The sequence below is a fragment of the Sardina pilchardus genome, chromosome 21 (assembly GCF_963854185.1).
Source record: "Sardina pilchardus chromosome 21, fSarPil1.1, whole genome shotgun sequence".
Lineage (NCBI taxonomy): Eukaryota > Metazoa > Chordata > Actinopteri > Clupeiformes > Clupeidae > Sardina > Sardina pilchardus.
Genome location: NC_085014.1, coordinates 13,991,526 through 14,010,047, shown reverse-complemented (window position 1 = coordinate 14,010,047; position 18,522 = coordinate 13,991,526). Strand labels below are relative to the sequence as shown.

Here is an 18,522-nt window from a genome sequence, read left to right as displayed (position 1 = left end):
CCACAAATAGAATTAAATTCTGTGGGAAACACTGATCTATCTATCTATCCATCTATAGGTTTACCACTTCCCCTGGGTTAACTTACCCACATCTGACAATTAACCACCTACTTGAAATACAACCCTGATCTCCACACATCTGTAGTTCACCCACATTCCCTCTTGAGCAAAATGTTTAATTATGTGGCATTAAGTAGCCTGTATAATAAGTAGGCTATGTCATAGTTCTTGAGCATTAGGATGAGGCACTCAAGGGTAGAACATAAACACACTTCAGTTCAAGTCATAAATAAATTATCAAAACAGTCAGGGTCATTACTTATACAATAACCACTGTTAATTAACCTTCTTTATGTAGTTCCTTTCATAAATTTACTATACATTTAGAATTTTTCACTTAGTAAGGGACAAAATTGTGAATTCCTCATACACTCCAGGTTTTGTTTTATCTACAGAAATTGGGGCAAAAATGAGATTAATCTCATCGGTTTCTTGGGGTTGGATGTAGAAGATTTTTTTTTCTTTTTTTAATGAAGCTTGTTCTCTTGAAAAAAAATGGAATGTTTGGTGCAGTCTGCAAGGGATTGCCTGAAGGGTCGACTAACAACAGGTAATGCCTTAGGCCTACTTAATGTTTATCAATGAGTCCTTTACATTCAATTGAAACTTTTTCTGTTGCAATTATATATTAGCTAGTTGACATGTTTTAGCCTGGCTCCACCCACCTTGTACCTCCACTCATTTTCATCTCAAAGGCCCACCACAAAGCTAACTAAGTCTACCCCCTTATAATGCTACTGGAAACATTTCCCAAACTCTCCTCACAAAATAAAATGCACACATACGACATCCTTACTGGAGCAAACATAAACATAAACATGAAAACATAAATAATCAATCCAGTCATTGTAGTGTTTTCCCCCCTTGCCCTGTCAACCACAAAATATATCCTCACTGTAACCAGTAGAACCTGGCACCTGTGGAAGAACAGCAAGGAAACATGGAGGGAGAAAGGCACACTTACACAAGCTTATACAAACGCGACGAGCCCTGGGTTGTGATTTCACAAAGTCATGATCAGCAAAAGGCCGTCATCCAGAAAAGAAGCCTGCCGTCATGGCTCACAGAACCAAATAAATGCTTAACAGATCACATGACACTGGCCTTTGTGTTTGTGGCGGAGTGAAGTAGCGAGCTCATCGCCAAATGACTTAATCATAATTGGGTGTGTTACTGGCCCTGCAGTGACAGCTTGTGCAACAACCTTGACATCTCACAGCGCTGATCCAGTAAGGTGAGGAATTCACCCAGTTGTTATGGAAGCAAGCTGCCCTGATTAAATAATGTTGTTTGGGGGTCATCTCAGTTCACATCTAACTGACTAAAAGGAGCAAAACAACTGACATTAACACTTCAGCAGAACCATCCTCACTACGCTGAGTTACCAAGAAACCGTTCTCAATTTTTGTCAATCTATTTCATATTCTTAGTTTGATTATTTTTCAGGCAGGAAAAAACACTTTGCTGCACTTCTGAAACCAATTTAAGGTTCATTTCACTGCTTGAAACACCACTGGAAGTCATCAAATGAAAGGTTTGTAAAACAATGGAATCCTTTCCAGACAAACCTGCAGAGGACGTTCAAATGTGCAAACAGGTTCATCTGGGTTTATCCAGGCTAGAACGTTGCCTTAAAATGTAAATCTCCAGCTTTTGAATTAGATCAAGATCCAGAGGTCCCTGTGTGTACCACTCACTGTTTTATTCAAGGCAAATTTGGCAATATATTGATCCACAAACTCAGTACATAATGCTAATTACTCTTCTAAAAAGGGGGTGCTGCAATATGCAGTGTTTTTACAAAACAAAAAAAAACAACTAACTCTTAATGGTTTGGTGTAAGAAATACACCAGCACTGTACATTTGAAATCTGTAGTTTTCTTTTTTCTTCCCACAGTGCAAATTAACACATAGAACATGACAACAAACAACATAAATGTAACATCAGAAAAGAAAAAAAAACAACAACAACAACAACCTCAGGTCATCTCATCAATAATGCTGCACATTGCTGCATCTTTGTCAAATTCTTTGTCCTTCTTGGACACAGCAGTAGTCTTGTCCATGTGTGCCCCCATGCAGCTTCCACCTGCTTCCTCCACGTCCATAGGTTCACATTTTAATCTTGGAGCTCCACCCAAAGCCCCAGCGAGACCCCCACTCGCCCCGGCCCCTGCACCCCCAGCGGCAGAGCCCTCTGGCTGGGGCAGGTCGTCGGGCAGCGATGCCAAGCAGTTCTGGATCATCTCCACCACGCGCTCCAGGTGCTTCTGGAAGCGCTCGGCCGTCTCCAGGCGCTGCCTCTTCTGCACCTCCATCATCACGCGCAGCGTCTCGCGCGCCTGGTGCGGCCGGTACTCGTTGATGAGGTGGTGCATGTGCACGAACAGCAGCTTCAAGTCCTCCAGCTTCTCCTCGCGTTTGATGCTACCGGGGCTTTTGATCAAGATGTCCAACAGATCAAGGAAGTTGACCAGAATGGACATGTTGAGCTTCTTCAGCTCGTGTTTGTGGTCAAACTGCATGGGGTGTAACCGCTCGATACCTTGGCTCTCCAGCGGACGGATAATCAGGTCATCACATTGGAACTGGTTGCCAAACATCATGTAGCTGTCCCGGATGGGAGGGGGTGGTTTGGGAGCGATGCCTTTCCGCACATTCTCGTCAGTGTACTCTTTGATGTACTGCATGGGCGGTGGTGGCAGGGCACTCACCTGCTGAGATTCACTCATCCTGGCGCCCTGGTAAGGCAGAAGAGGAAGAAGACGCATCATGAATACTATGCACTCACACACAGCTATCAGTAATTAAGACCTATAACGTTTTCACTACGCATTGAAGGAAAGTAAACATTTTTTTCAGACAGGCTGCTTCAACAGTTATTTGTAATAGAACAATAAGCACGCAATGATGAATGCGTAAAACCACCTGGCGATAACGCCAAACGCAAACCATATACCCGGCAATTAACATTAGCCAGGAAGCTCAGCCAATTCTATTAGCTCATTAGCAGCCGCTAGCAGGTATTTGGCTAACGTTAACCAAAACGTATTCCTCAAATGTGCGGTTTCCAAACGGCTTCTATCCTCAAACAACATTGCAATGAAGCTCATGGTTCAACATTAAACACCAATGCACTTTTTTACTGAGCAAAGTAGAGAGTTAGCGCCAGGCTAACTACATAGCTAGCTGATTCTGAAGGCTGTCTTTACCAAGTTCCCCAAGCCATTACAAAGCAGATCTAACGTTAGCACACTCAGAAAAAAAGGAATGTATGAAACTAATACATATGCAAACATACCTCTTTATAATGCCCTTAGCTGAAATCCCAAAATCCTATTACATCAACAGAACTTTCAGAACGGTATAACGCCGCAGCGAAACGCGCTCACGGAGTGGATTCTGTTTACCCACATACTATTAAAAATGGCGATTGGAGCTACGGTCACCAGTAACGCCGTATTTGATTGGATGCACCGAAAACCGAGGCGGATATAAACCACGTTACAAAGTATCATACAGATCCTCATAAAACCGAGAGCAACAGTACCTGTATAAGCTGAAAAACACGTTTCCCTGTTGTGTTAAACTAGGCCTACATTCCCATAGAAAAACTCGTGGGACACACCACTCAAAATAAACATTGTCAATTGGAATTAGAAACAAGATGCACCGCAAAGCGGTACAAAATATGACGGCCACTCAGTCCTGCACATCATGCTTGCCAATTTGTCTCTCTCCTACTCCATCCCCTACTCCTGCAACATTTATGAGTGCTTCCCTGCATGTGTGTCTGCGTGTGTGTGTGTGTTCGCTGGTGTGTGTGTGTGTGTGTGTGTGTGTGTGGGGGGGGGGGGGGGGTAAAGGTGTGTGTGTGTGTGCATGTGGGTGTGGTGTGTTGGTGTGTGTGTGTGTGTGCATGTACTGTAAGTGTTTGTGTTCACGACTGTGTGTCTGCTACGTGTGCTTGTGCGTACCTGTGTATGTGTGTGCATGTGCTTGAATCCATGCATATGTGTGCTGTGTGTGTCTGTCTGTGCATGTGTTTTTATGTGTGTGTTTACAGTATGCATGTGTGTGTGTGTGTGTGTGTGTGTGCTTGCATGTATCTCAATGTGTGTGTGTGTGTGTGTGTGTGTGTGTGTGTGCATGCGTAGTGTACAGTTACTAAAAAATGTACACATATATTGATTTATTATATTGTCCCAAATGAACAGAATTCCTTGAAACTTGGCATACATTCAGAGGGTGTCATAATTATCCTACACCTTCTTGACCACTTTTTGTGCAGTTTTGACCATGTCAACCAGAGATACCTGCAATAACAAAGCTTCATACCAACATACAAAAAACATGAGGTCCACCTAGGCCCTATACGGTTCTCAAGATATTCACAGAAAACTGTCTGCCCTATATCCTCCTGCGACAATTAATCAATTAATTGATTTGGCTGCATAGCCTACGAAACATAATTATGTTAGGTAATTGATTGATAAAGTGTAAGGCGTAAAGTGTAAGTGTAATAATACAATTATTATTAGAAATTAATTGCCAACTACTTAGGTAAGCTTTAATAGGTTTGGTATTTCATAAGGAAATTGCCTAGAAAATTCTCTGATTTTACCTCCTTAAACTGAATTTTGTTTTGGATTCACTTACTCCTCTAAGACAGTAAAGCGAAATACATTTGGGTGTTCTCTTGGATTTTGTTTATTTATGTATAAGTATGAATGTATGTATTTATGTGTGTATGTGTGTATGTATGTATGTATGTATGTATGTATGTACACTACAGTATGTATTTATTTATTTATTTATTCATTCATTCATTCACTTTTTTCTGGAATTGTATCAATGATTAGGACTGATTAGGACACAGATCAATCAAATGTGAAAACACAAGTGTAGTTTTTCAAAGTGCTGTCTATTTGGTTCTGCTGTCTTTGCAATAATATGAAATGCAAAGGCAATATAGTATTTATGGATTTCTTTTTGCAGATTTCTAGATCCTCTAAATTAATTTATAGTTCTCATTTTGTAATTTGTATATTCAGATTTTTGAGCACATTCAGAGTGCGTGTATACAGCTTCAATAGTTTATGCAGCTATTGCAGGTGTCTGTGTATGCGCGCGCCTGTGTGTGCCTGTACGTGTGTGTGTGTGTGTGTGTGTGTGTGTGTGTGTGTGTGTGTGTGTGTGTGTGTGTGTGTGTGTGTGTGTGTGTGTGTGTGTGTATTTGTGCATGTGCACAAGTATGCATGTGTCTAAGGAAGTGGTTTACATTCTGTATCTTTTTTTCCGGAAGTCATTCTGACTTCTACCAGTGATACTTTTCAAGAGTACTTCATTTATTGTGAGTGACTGTGTATGCTAAATCGGCTCTCTCCATGACAGTCAGGTGGCGAATTTAACAATGTACCCCACAGTTATACTGAAGAACATACTTTACAAGAAATCTCAGCAGAAACGAAGAACATCTCCATGCAATTACAAAGAAAGATTTTTCGTCCTTAGCACTCAACAACTGACTTACTCAGAACCGCGACCAGGGGTAAGTGCTTCTCTTTGGATCTTTTACCATTCTCCAAGGGACTGAAAGTCTCAATGTAGTACTAATATAGTTGTCCTGAATCTCTATTCTACACAGTTATTTCATTTTCAGAAGTTATTTTTGTACTTTTGTAGAAAAAGCCTGTTTTAAAAGGCTGCATTGAGCTGTCCCGGATCAAATGTGTAGAGATTGTACGCACTAATGCGCCCATACCCTGCAAGTATAAGTACCCGTTTCTGGTGAGTGTTTAATACAATTGTAAATCACTTTGCTTCAGTTCTGATCGATGCAAAATGTATATCTAGCCTTGGTCTATATAAAGCAATCACCAATGAAATTCACACTGACATATATGAAATATGATATTGTTGCATGCCATATACACCTGTGTCTGTCAATGTCTTTCTGTAGTTACATATATATTTGCATGGATTTATTAATAGTATAACCAGATGCCACTGTGCCACAAAAGGGCAGAGTTCAGTGACTATCTGTAGGGAATTATAGATCATTGTTTGTGTGTGTGTTTGTGTGTGTGTGTGTGTGTTTACAGGGTTTGGTTGATAACCGTTGTTTTATCTTGTTTATTTAGGTTGTTCATGACAGCTACTTCTTATACATATTTGCTCCAGATAACGACTGTCGACTTAGATGGGTTCGAGCGCTCAAAGAGGGTAAGTGTGCATTCTGGATAGACCGTCCGTTTCTGATGAAATTAGGGATTGAAACTGTATTGACTCACAATACAAGATAAACACATCAATCTGCAAACACTTAAACACAGAAACATGATTTTAAGTGCTTAATCATGTGTTTTGGTCTTTTGTATGAATTATTGAGAAGACTCACCGGCCTGATTTTTTTTGCAATTTTGCGTTTAAGTTTTTTGTGTTAAGTATGTGTTCAATATGTTTTGAATTTTCATGTCAGAGGTTTTTGAAATACAAATCATCCCCTTGGAAGTACAGTATGTAAGATTCTATTTGCATTTTGAGTAGTTCTGAGATATTGAGCTTCAAAGCTACAGTATATAGAGTCCATAGAGTTATATTAATGAGTGGAACACGTTGATAAGTTGTCTCTTTCCTTACCTTTATCTCTCAGAGACAAAGAACAACAGCTTGTCCCCAACGTACCACTCTGACCTCTACATGGAGGGGCGCTGGAGATGCTGTCATGTCACGGACAAGTTGGCCATCGGATGCCATCCATGTGGTGTGTGTGTGTGTGTGTGTGTGTGTGTGTGTGTGTGTGTGTGTGTGTGTGTGTGTGTGTGTGTGTGTGTGTGTGTGTGTGTGTGTGTGTGTCTACATGCTATTGATAACTGCTGGTCCATTTAGTTTAAACCACCATGTTTTTTTTTTCACACAGGGTCTGTGAAACCCCTGCCACCTACACCTGATCCTCAGGTACGTCTGATTTGTGTGGCGATTTCCTTCTTCGGCATGGTATTTCAGCAGTATAGTTAATCTCTTGCTCATAGAATTCCCTCTTCTACAACGGAGAGTTATGGTCCTTCATTGATTCACTGAATCACGTCCAATGCCATTGTAACCTGCCTCAGAGCAGCATTCACATTGACCACATTTCATTCTACAGTATATTACTGAGCCACAAGTTCAGGCAAAAGTTAGATGTGTTGTGTTTCGGCATTGCTTGGCAACCCCTCTGATAGAAGAAATATATTTCTTAATTGAAGAATGATTATCTATGACTATATCATTTAAAATCTCTCGCTTCTTTAATGTTATTTTATGGAATCTTTCCCACATATAAGCCGCAGGACAGTGTTTTATGCAAGTTAGAAGAAACAAAACCATATTAACACCATATTAACTGCCCCCCTGCATGAACCTCATGGCTGAAGAAATTGTGCAAAATCAATGTATAAGCCGCGACTAATAGTCGGGAGATTACGGTAGTAACCATTTTAGAAAAGCAATATGCTGTGAGGTCGTAGTGAGTATAGAACAGTCAAGGGGGGCTTTGCGTTGTGCCTAACAATGTCCATTTAGCGATCCTGAAATCACTGTATACCTATGGCTTCTTGCAGCTTATTTTGCTTAAATTCTCTCTAATCAAAAGATGCACTGAGTTGAACATTATCAAGATTCTTACAGTATATCACAAAGAGGACCACATTTCTATATTTGTTGAGTGTTACATCATTATACGCCACATTTGATGTGTGAGAGCTTCCTGTATAATGTCTTTGTACCAGGTGTGTTGGCAAAGTCTTATTTTAGTGCTTCCTTTATACCACTGACACCAATGGAGGTCTTTTTTAGCATTTTAACATTGAGCATTTTTAGACTTCAGTCTTGCACTGTGACTTTAAAGACATACAAGGACATAGAGCATCTGTATTGGACCTTTGAATACCTTCCCTAAAGACTACTTCGTTATTTATCCATACGTAATTCTCAGTTCTTTGTGTCACATTCACTCTTAAAACAAATGAGCTTTTTTTTAACACATCTTTGTGTCCAGATAAGGACAACACATTCATTTTAAGAGTGTTGAATATCTGTTATTGCATACCTCATACACACATTTTGTTTTCAATTTGTGTATATATACAATTGTTCCTGTGTGTTTATACAGGTTAGGCATTTGAAAAGATATGTTGTTATGACAGTTAAGCTGCCTGTCTAACATGAAATTGCTTTAAATCTTGAGGCAGAAGCTGTCCTCTTAAGCAGCTTATGAAAAGGATATGCCTGGCAATGTTCTGGATCACTAGAACATTCTAACAACAACACCGATGACAAGTCATTTACATGGGGATATTACACGCTATACAAATGAAGGAACACTGGATACTCACAGGGATTAAAGTTATCAGGCACTGCAGGGTTTGGAAATACAGAATCATTTATAACAGCTGCGGAAATATTTAGTAACTTCAGTTCAGGCACAGATATTTTCCTTGCTTTAAGTGTTCAATATCGACCACAATGATTTTGAAATGCATGTTGCCCCAATTGACAGTCTTAAGTTCCGATAAATGGGAACTACTTACAAAAAAAAAAAAAAGTCCCTCATTTGAACTGAATGAAAGTCATTTGGCAAGTTCCTACAACCCACCTTTTACCGTCGGCTCTTGTTTCTTTTTTCGCAGCGTCGGTTCTCGGACCCTCAGGAGAGGGTGGTGGTGGCACTGAAGGACTTTGCCCCTACGCAGGACTCGGATCTGCCTCTGCACAAGGACGAGGAGTACATACTCACCGACAGCTCTCAGCCCAACTGGTGGACGGTGCAGGACAGGGAAGGGTGAGTCCACTATAGAGGCGATAAGCATAAGGCATAAGGTTGCCGGTTCGATCCCCGACCAGACACCTAACCCCTCACTTCTCTTCTGGGTTAATGTGTGATTCGCCTCACTGTGTGTTCACTGTGTGCAGTGTGTCTTCACTAATTCGGTTAAATTGGGTTAAATGCACCGAATTTCCCTCACAGGATCAAAAAAAGTATACTTACAGTATACTATAAGCACGCACAGTATGCTGTTACTCCGGTGCGTTTTCTGACAATAAACCGCTGCTTCATGGGAGAGGATTGGTCATGGGGTTGGACAAGAGGGACCTATAGAGCACACAGATGTTTGGGTTGCTATGGATACGATGTGAAAAAGGTACAGAGATGTGCAGGCACAGACTGATGTTTCAACGTACGATTATATCCTCGTACGAGTCTATGGAAGCACAGTGTGTTAACATTGAAAACAGGCAGCACAGCAAGAGCAAAAAAACAAATTCCCATGTTAGGATTGAGCTGGTTAGTCACTGACTCACTGAGCAAACCAGGCCTCACAGAACGAAAAGAAAATTGTACAGAGTTCATGTGCAGACAGAGGCTAGGGAGCAGCGAGCTGCCGTTAAACCCCAAAGACCACATCTGATCACCCAGATAATAATCTGCATGGCCTCTCTCACCAGACACTTTGGTATGGTGCCTTGCACCTATGTGGCGGAGAAATCCTGCGACAACTTTACAAGATTTGCGTGAGTTTTATTGTTATTTTCACAACATAGCTTTCATTCACGTACACTTGCTGCTGAACGGACACTGATTGCAAATGTTTTCATCTTTCAGATGGTACAACAAGGACATCACCAGAACAGAGGCCGAAGACCTGCTTTTGAAAGAGGTAGGTCTCAAACACAATACCCTCATCCAGGTCACCCCCCCCCCCCCCCCCCCCCTCTCTCTCTCTCTCTCTCGCTGTACTGTAACAGATGGACAGGGAACTGAGAAGTGGGTTGGTATAGCAGGCAGAGCTGGTGGTGGTGGGGCTGGTGGGGAGAAGGTGGTGGGGGCGGTCATTTTCTCATGGCCCACACACTGAGGTACCACCGCCAGTCCTGTGCAGATGGAGGACAGGGTTTTTTATTTTTTCTCTTTTTTTTGTAATCGTTGGTTTTCTCTTTCCCTCCTGTCGTCGCGCTGCAAAAGTTGCAAATGCTGTAGGAGCAATGCAAAAGTGTGCATGCATATACACACGCACACACACACACACACACACACGCACACGCACACGCAGACACACACACACACACACACACACACACACACACACTCACACACACATACACACAATATAACCACCCAGAAACTCACACACCCAGACACACACACACACACACACACACACACACACACACACACACACACACACACACATACACACACACACACACACACACACACAGCATAACCGCATAGAAACACTCACACACACTCACACACACACACTGCAAGCTGGGTGCTCTGCAACAACCCCAGACACCGGTTGCAGGAAATCCTGTCATGGCGATAGTGGTGACATCACCACAGTCTCACATGCGGAGGTTCACGCAGGTGTTCGGCCCACTGTACAGGCACACAATGACTGAGCAGGAGAGAGCACAACTGGAACACAAAGGATACTGACCAGGCTGTCATCCATTCATCCATACTCCCATACTTTAAAGACTGTGATGGGTGATTTTACTCATTTCTTTTTTCTTTTTTTTTTCTTCATAAAATGACTTTGAACTATTAACTGCGGCTTATATATTAATTTTGCAAAAGTTCTTCAGTTCTGAGGTTAATACACGGGCACAATTAACATGGTATTAATATCGTTTTGTTTCTTTTAACTGGCAGAAAACACTGTCCTGTGGCTTATTCACAATGCGGCTAAAACACAGGAAATTACTGTAGTTTAGAAATTCCGGGCAGTTCCAGTGTTAATGGCTTGTCTCCTCATGGTCTTGTTGTACTGTAGTTGTCTGCTCAGATGGGTGCTCAAAACTAACTCTAGTGCTCGTACACAGTCCTGGCCCTGCAAATGGGAAACAGGTGAATTGATGGAAAGATTAGCAGCACCTTTCAATCAGCACATTGCTTTAGGAGCAATGGAATGGGAGAGGGATGCTGCCTATTGAGCTCATATATCAACAACCTTTCAAACTAAGATATCAGCAACAAGTGAAAGGAACAAAGGCACTCTGGTCAGAGTAATGTATGGAAAAGCCTTTAATTGAAGATGGCAACTAGTTAAAACACATGGACCAATATATTGGCTTTCTTCAAGGCAATCAACAATGGGGTTTTTTTGTAATGCAATGTTTTATTGATTTTACAACATAGGGAAGTATACAAAGCATTTGACAATTATGGTCAAATGATGCCTGAGTGTGTTGCTGAGGCCCATCAAGATAACGTGAATGTACATTTCTTTCAGGCCAAGGAGGGGGCTTTCATGGTGCGTGACTCCAGGCAGGCCGGGGTGTACACTGTGTCTGTTTTCACCAAAGCCCCAGGGTAAATTCTTGTGTTTTTGCTATCCTCAAATTGCCTCTGAAGGGCTCTATGCCTTAAAACCCTTTCAACTGTATTAACAAACATATACATTCCTAAGCAATTTCTAGTGCCACAGAAAACAACATTGAGCTAATGGTAACTTGGGAATCAAAAAATAGAAGTTTTAACGTTGACATTTTAGCATTAACGCAAGTCTGATTCATTTTAATTTCACAGTATCTGTGTTGGTTTTGAATGTTTCAACTGGAAACTCTCTGGGAACAGACTGAAAAAGTCTATAGAGAGGGAAAAAAGTTTGACCTGTTTCCGTCATTCCATTGTACTTTTGGATTCACTACCAACATTTGTTTAGTTTGTCCTTTTTCTGATTTTTTTTCAATCATCAATGTTGTCCTCTCTCATCACTTTGGAGCCATCTTTTTACTAGATCCTAATGCCTCGCCGGGGTGATTTGTGTCATTCCTGTAGGTCGAACGGGGAGAAGTACCCTCGGGTCAAACATTACCAGATTAGACAGTCAGACGAGGAGGGGAAGTTCTACCTGGCGGAGAAATACCTGTTCAGCACCATTCCAGAGCTCATACACTACCACCAGCACAATGCTGCCGGTGAGTGACTTGATCAAGAGATGACATCTAAGAGATGTTTCCGGTAGGAATCTGGAACCTGAAAGGAGACTGCTCCTAGAACTGACTATTCCACTCACTGTTCCTAGAAGAGGTGATCTGGCCAAAGATGTTTATCTCTCACTGTACAGGATGCATGATTCAAAGATTGTGATGGTTTTAAAAACAATTTTGCAACCCCAGCTTGGCTGGGGTCATGTCAGTGCATTTCTAAGCATACTCATGTGCATACAGTACGTTGGTTTGGAATTATCACAATAACAGAGTGATACATGTGTCACAATAACATGTGACTTATTGGGATTATCACAATATCAGAGTGTTATAATTACTGTGTCCTATTACAGAACTACAAGAGATTATGTTAACTGTATTGCAAAGTCAGAGTGGTGGTGTGTTCCTCCCACCTGTATTGAGGCCAGTATACTAATACGTTTCACATGAAATGGTGGAGTGCTAATTTTGGATGTGAATCTCCAGGGTTAATCACCAGACTGAGGCACTGCGTGTCGTGGGGAAGACAGGTGTCTATGGAAATCACAGAACCTTCTTCAGGTTAGTGCTTCTACGTGCCGACGCTCCATGGCTTTGGGTTCCGTCTCATGACTTGTGGTTAAGTCTCTCTTTCTCTCTCTATCTCTCTCTCTTTCTCTCTCTCACTCACTCTATCTCTCTCTCTCTCACACACACACACACACACACACACACACACACACATACAAACACATACAGACACACACACGCATGCATGCACGCACGCACACACACAAACCACAATACTTGTGTGTGTGTTTGAAAATACTGCCAAATATTTTTGGTAAAAAACAGTGGTTTTGGTGATGTGATGACATCATTAAAGTGCAAAATAAAGGTAATGAATGCAGCCTCTGACGAGTTCTGACTTAGATAGATAGATAGATAGATAGATAGATAGATAGATACTTTATTGATCCCCAAGGGGAAATTCAAGACTTTACAGTCATACACTGTAGTACAGTTATAGTAATTTGCTTGTGATTACGATATTGAGATTAAGGAAGATGATCCAGTCTAAGATAAGTAAGGTGTAGATGACTCACACAGATAACACACTCCCTCTTAAACCATCCTTAACTTTCTTGAGAACTTTAGTCATCAGTTTTTTGAGAAATTGAATCATCCAATTAGAACACACGGAACCGATTATGTAGTTAACCAGCAAAATATTACTCAAAAAGTTGCCCCATGAATCATCTATAGCAACACGATAATAAAATCATATTTATGTTCCTTGGCATCATTATAACGCCAGTTAGCACTTACACAGTACCCAGTTAGTGTAAAAGCAACTAAAAGGGTCTTGATCCTTCCTGATCAACAGCGTTACACAATGCAATATCAAGCAATCTGGGCATGCACTGACAATCTCTGGGACTTTGTACCACAACAGTGTGCGGGTATCTTTGTTTTCTTTATTTCACGGATCTATTTTACCCTGCACCTGCACTAAGTTGGATGTGCGTGCAGTCTTTGCAACTTTGTACCACTTGAGCACTTCGTACCACTTGACAAGTTCAGGTGTGACTTTTTGAGTGCGTCTCTGATACACTATTTAGGCTATGACATGTAACGTAGGTAAAAGCTGTTGGCCTCAAACACTGTCCACTTAATCAACAGAGTCAATGCACCAATGAAGGAATAGAACATAAGAATGCAGTATTTTTTAGAATTTTCTTAATGTTTATTTTGATACATGGCATGGCTACTGTATTTTGTGGTTTATTTTGATACACTTACAATTTGATATTTTATTTTGAGATACATTTTCATGTATTTTTGCCCATCCCTGTGCACACACACACATATACGTTCGCTGTTACAAATACCTGTCGTTGTGATATAATAAGCTATACCATAAATACCATATCCAAAAGTGCTTTATATTCTATGGCAGATCACTGCATTATTTGTGTCATGAGGTTTTGGATATTTATTTATAACTATGCATTTTGCACCCTTAATATCCTCATTTCTCTCTCTCTCTCTCCCTCTCTCTCTCTCTCTCTCCCTCTCTCTCTCTGTCCGTCTCTCAGAGATGTGGGAGCTGGACCCCGAGGAGCTGGAGCTGGTGAAGGAGGTGGGCAGTGGGCAGTTTGGGCTGGTGTGGCAGGGCCAGTGGCGCCACCTAAAGGTGGCCGTGAAGACGGTGCGCGAGGGAGCCATGTCTGAGGAGGAGTTCAAAGAGGAGGCTCAAGTCATGAAGTGAGTGACCCGTTAGTTGACACGACAACACAGGATGTTTAATCTCTGATACTGCAGCTCTCTGCTCGTAGAGCACTGAGGTCATGGTCTGGGCTTTCAAGGGAACTTCGCCCTTTTGCTACAGAACATTTTCCTGGACTGAAAAGTTATAAATTGTTTTGATATGACACTATAAACTGATTTTTATTTTGATTCAGTTGACTAAAACTGGTTGTGTGTGTGTTTGTGTGTGACTACACTCTTCGAAGAAAGGGGTTATATAGAACTGAAAACCATGCTTCATATATATGGCACCCATTTTAAACATTTTGAAGGGTCCATCAAAGAAACCTTTGAGAGTTCTTTAAAGCCTGCATGGTTCTATATAGTACCCCAACAACTCTTTAAAAAAAGAGAAAAGTTTAAAAAAAGAAAAAAGAAAAGTGTAGGGTCAAAATAGTCGGAAATGCAATGAGAGACACTTGCCTGCTGCTTGTAGCTACGCTAGCTAAGTTTGATTTAAAAAAACATACGCACATCGGCCTTTGCTAACGTCTCTTAAACACTGTTGCCAACAGCTAAACATTTTCGTCTTCATTTGATCAGTTAAAGCTTTTTCATTTGTTTGATTTTCATCTGGCCCGTTCAGACATAGTTTCCACATCACTATTTCTGTTCTAAAAAAATAGATAATAGGCCCTGACAGTATTACAAAAACAAACTAGAATAGAATAGAATAGAATAGAATAGAATATATACTTTTTTGATCCCGTGAGGGAAATTCAGTTCTCTGCATTTAACCCAATTTAACCGAATTAGTGAACACACAGCACACAGTGAACACACAGTGAGGTGAATCACACAACCCAGAGCAGTGAGCTGCCTGCCCAACCAGCGGCGCTCGGGGAGCAGACCAAAACCAATCACCTGCTGATAGCCTACCATATGCTGTAAGAGCATTGCAAAGTTGCTCAGGTTCCTTTTTAACACTCTTATAACCCACAGCCCCCCTAACCCGCCCAACACTTTCTTAACCACTGAGATACAGAAACTAAAGTAATGTTTAGTTATGCTCAGGTCAAAAGATCCTTTGCGTACATTAAATGCTGATCTTTTCCATTACACATTAGTGTAGAATCAGCTGAATCTTCAAAAACATGCTTTAGAATTCAAAAGCTACAACGTTATGTTTTGTGTATTTGTGGTCAGGCCTACAGAATGACACACACACACACACACACACACACACACACATACACACCAACAACATCAACGCCGGAAGTGTACTGCTGTTCATCCACTCATAACTCTCCCTCCCTCCCTCCCCCCTCCCTCTCTCTCTCCCTCCCCCTCTCTCTCTCTCTCTCTCTCTCTCTCTCTCTCTCCCTCCCTCTCCCCTCCCTCTCTCTCCCTCCCTCTCCCCTCCCTCTCTCTCTCTCTCTCTCTCTCTCTCTCTCTCTCTCTCTCTCTCTCTCTCTCTCTCTCTCTCTCTCTCTCTCTCTCTCTCTCTCTCTCTCTCTCTCTCTCTCTCCTCCCTCCCTCCCTCCCTCCCTCCTCTCTCTCTCTCTCTCTCTCTCTCTCTCTCTCTCTCTCTCTCTCTCTCTCTCTCTCTCTCTCTCTCTCTCTCTCTCTCTCTCTCTCTCTCTCTCCTCCTCCCCCCTTCTTCTCACACAGGAAGCTGTCCCATCCCAAGCTTGTGCAACTCATAGGCGTGTGCATGCACCGCACCCCCATGTACCTGGTGTTTGAGTTCATGGAGGGCGGCTGCCTGAACGACTACCTGCGCTCCCACCGGGGGGCGCTGTCCCCAGAAACACAGCTGTCAATGTGCCTGGACGTCAGCGAAGGAATGGCCTACCTGGAGAGCTCCAACTTCATCCATAGGGATCTGGTAGCTGTTCTCATTTCTGTTTTTACTTTTAACTGTGGCCCTTTCTCAAAGAAAATGATGCGTGCGGTGGAAAGGAAAATTGTGCAGAGTTGTCAAACTGACACGTCAGAGTTGCGATTTGCTTCATGGAATAACAGTTGTGAATTGTGATAACAATTGTGGGTTCATGGTGACAGATGGTATGGAGGTTTCACTAAGGTTTTCCTCAATGATATTTTTTTACTGTAGGCTGCAAGAAACTGTTTGGTGGCACAGGATCTTTCTGTGAAGGTGTCAGATTTTGGAATGACCAGGTGAGAAGGTCAACTTCTCAACTTCTGCACAACTGACTTTACTCAATAACAGTCACTTAATGAGAAATATTAATTAATCACAAACAAATGATACATTTTACTGTTAAATTATGATGTATGCATTCAAATTCAAATTCTAAATGTCACTGAAGTATTGAAGTTCTTTAAACAGATCAATATATCATAATATTTTGTCATAAAGTTATTGACTCTTACTGTCCCAAAAACATTTACTAAAATGGTATTTTGATATTTCCCAAAACAAAATACAGTATATTACCGTAGATTTATAATCTCTGACATAAATATATGTTGTATTAATATATTTATTCTAAGATGTCTCTATATCATTCGTTCACAGGTTTGTCCTAGATGACCAGTACACTAGCTCCCATGGCACAAAATTCCCCATTAAGTGGTCTGCCCCTGAAGTAATCAAATACAGTCGATTCAGTAGCAAATCAGATGTCTGGGCTTTTGGTGAGTGATTTGCCAGAAATGCTTGTTAAAATAATTCTACATGAAGTAATGTTATTGTATTAAGGTGAAATCAAAATTTCTCATATGCACAAATCCATTCATTTGATGTAAATATGTATACCAATGGCCATACTGTGATTGTGGTGGTTCTTTTTAGGCTGACATCTCAAATAGAATGACCACTGTATACTGAATACTATTTATTTACTTATTTATTTATTAATTATGTACTATATGTGGAATAAATGTATCTTTGTGCCATTTAATTGTCCCCTGGGGATGAATAAAGTGATTTGAATTGAATTGAATTGAATTGAACTGTGATGGTGGATTGTTTTATGCTGACATCTCAAGTATACACTGAGTGTGATGATGGCCCTGTTTTATGCTAACAGGTATCTTGGTAGAGTGTACACTGTGATGATGGCCCTGTGTTATGCTGGCAGGTATCTTGATGTGGGAGATATTTACAGAGGGTCGCGTTCCCTACGAGAATCGCACAAACACAGAGGTGGTGGAGGACCTGAATGCCGGGATGAGACTCCTGAAGCCAAGAATGGCTCCCCAAACCCTCTATCAACTCATGCAGTGGTGTTGGAAAGAGGTATGACATCATCGTTTGAGAGCTAAGAAACTAAGAAGATGTGTTGCTTGCTAGCATACATTACACCGAACCATAGGAAAGATTCATTTGATGCCGATTTTTAAAATCAGAAAACCCTTCTGTAATATAGTATCCATTTGATTACTTAATAACATTGAGAAGCTACGAACTGCGTAGGTACATTATACCACTATGTTGTGAACCTTGAACCGTTGTAAACCTCTAACCTGTAACAGGATTATAGCATCAATCACACATTTCACTTTATAATGAATAAACATCTGAATTACATGGGCCATGGAGATGGGCATATGCCTATTATTTGTAAATCCAAAGCTATTGTCAAGTGTGTGCTGTGTTTTGCTTTGCAGACACCAGGGGATCGCCCTTCTTTTGCTGTCTTGTTGCATGAACTGGCTACTATGCAGGAGGGCTGAACTGACATAACTTCAACACGACTGAGGCTGACATATAACTTTAGAAGTACACTGTACATATTACAACATGTAAATGCATATAAAATATATTATTTATTATAATATTATATCATTGAAAATGAAATGCCTGCACCAGCAATTTGTACAGTTGTATTATCTTTATTTTTTTTATTTGTGGGGATACATGTTTTTTTTTCTGTGGACATTCATATATTAGAAAAGTTTTGCATGGGTGATTATGTTTCATTTCATTTCCAAGCTGATTTGTATTTTGAAAAGAAGAAGTACTGTTTTGTTTTCCCCCTCTGAGGTTTTGTCCTTTAGGGGGCACAAATGTGCTATTTGTACTTTACTAAATTGACAACTTCACAGCAGTCCAGTACACAGTTTTTAATCAATAAACTACTCAAATCAGTGTATCTCCCACTCATTGGTCTTTCTTGTATAGATTCGAATTATTTTAGCTCCAAGTAGTAGTGCAGAAAGCTGTGATTCTTTTGTTTGTTATTTTGTTGGCAAAATATGATTCTATTTAGTGTAAGTTGAACCTC

At 41.0% G+C, this 18,522-nt stretch overlaps 2 protein-coding genes across 2 annotated transcripts; one reads left to right on the top strand and one right to left on the bottom strand.

Annotated features, from left to right (window-relative positions):
* Nucleotides 1–1,741: 1,741 nt before the first annotated feature.
* On the bottom strand, nt 1,742–3,506 carry med7 (mediator complex subunit 7). The gene is made up of 2 exons (XM_062524654.1): nt 3,363–3,506; nt 1,742–2,802 (listed from the first exon to the last, which is right to left on the bottom strand). The coding sequence occupies exon 2, from the start codon at nt 2,791–2,793 to the stop codon at nt 2,041–2,043; it is 753 nt and encodes a 250-aa protein (XP_062380638.1). The 5' UTR covers nt 2,794–2,802; nt 3,363–3,506; the 3' UTR covers nt 1,742–2,040.
* A 1,919-nt stretch (nt 3,507–5,425) lies between these two features.
* Nucleotides 5,426–18,384, top strand: itk (IL2 inducible T cell kinase). Its single transcript, XM_062524653.1, has 17 exons — nt 5,426–5,612; nt 5,747–5,851; nt 6,205–6,286; nt 6,717–6,827; nt 6,984–7,021; nt 8,734–8,885; nt 9,551–9,616; nt 9,708–9,762; nt 11,341–11,420; nt 11,889–12,028; nt 12,527–12,601; nt 14,119–14,287; nt 15,941–16,157; nt 16,386–16,450; nt 16,812–16,930; nt 17,377–17,534; nt 17,906–18,384. Exons 1-17 carry the CDS (start codon nt 5,475–5,477, stop codon nt 17,969–17,971), a joined length of 1,836 nt encoding a protein of 611 aa, XP_062380637.1. The 5' UTR covers nt 5,426–5,474; the 3' UTR covers nt 17,972–18,384.
* Nucleotides 18,385–18,522: the final 138 nt, after the last annotated feature.

Excerpts from the sequence above, each read along its gene's own strand:
- med7 (XM_062524654.1), bottom strand. The coding sequence starts at position 2,793 with ATGAGTGAATCTCAGCAGGTGAGTGCCCTGCCACCACCGCCCATGCAG.
- itk (XM_062524653.1), top strand. The coding sequence starts at position 5,475 with ATGTACCCCACAGTTATACTGAAGAACATACTTTACAAGAAATCTCAG. Across the intron at positions 7,022-8,733 it reads CACCTACACCTGATCCTCAG|CGTCGGTTCTCGGACCCTCA; the intron begins GTACGTCTGATT and ends CTTTTTTCGCAG. Across the intron at positions 12,602-14,118 it reads AATCACAGAACCTTCTTCAG|AGATGTGGGAGCTGGACCCC; the intron begins GTTAGTGCTTCT and ends TCCGTCTCTCAG.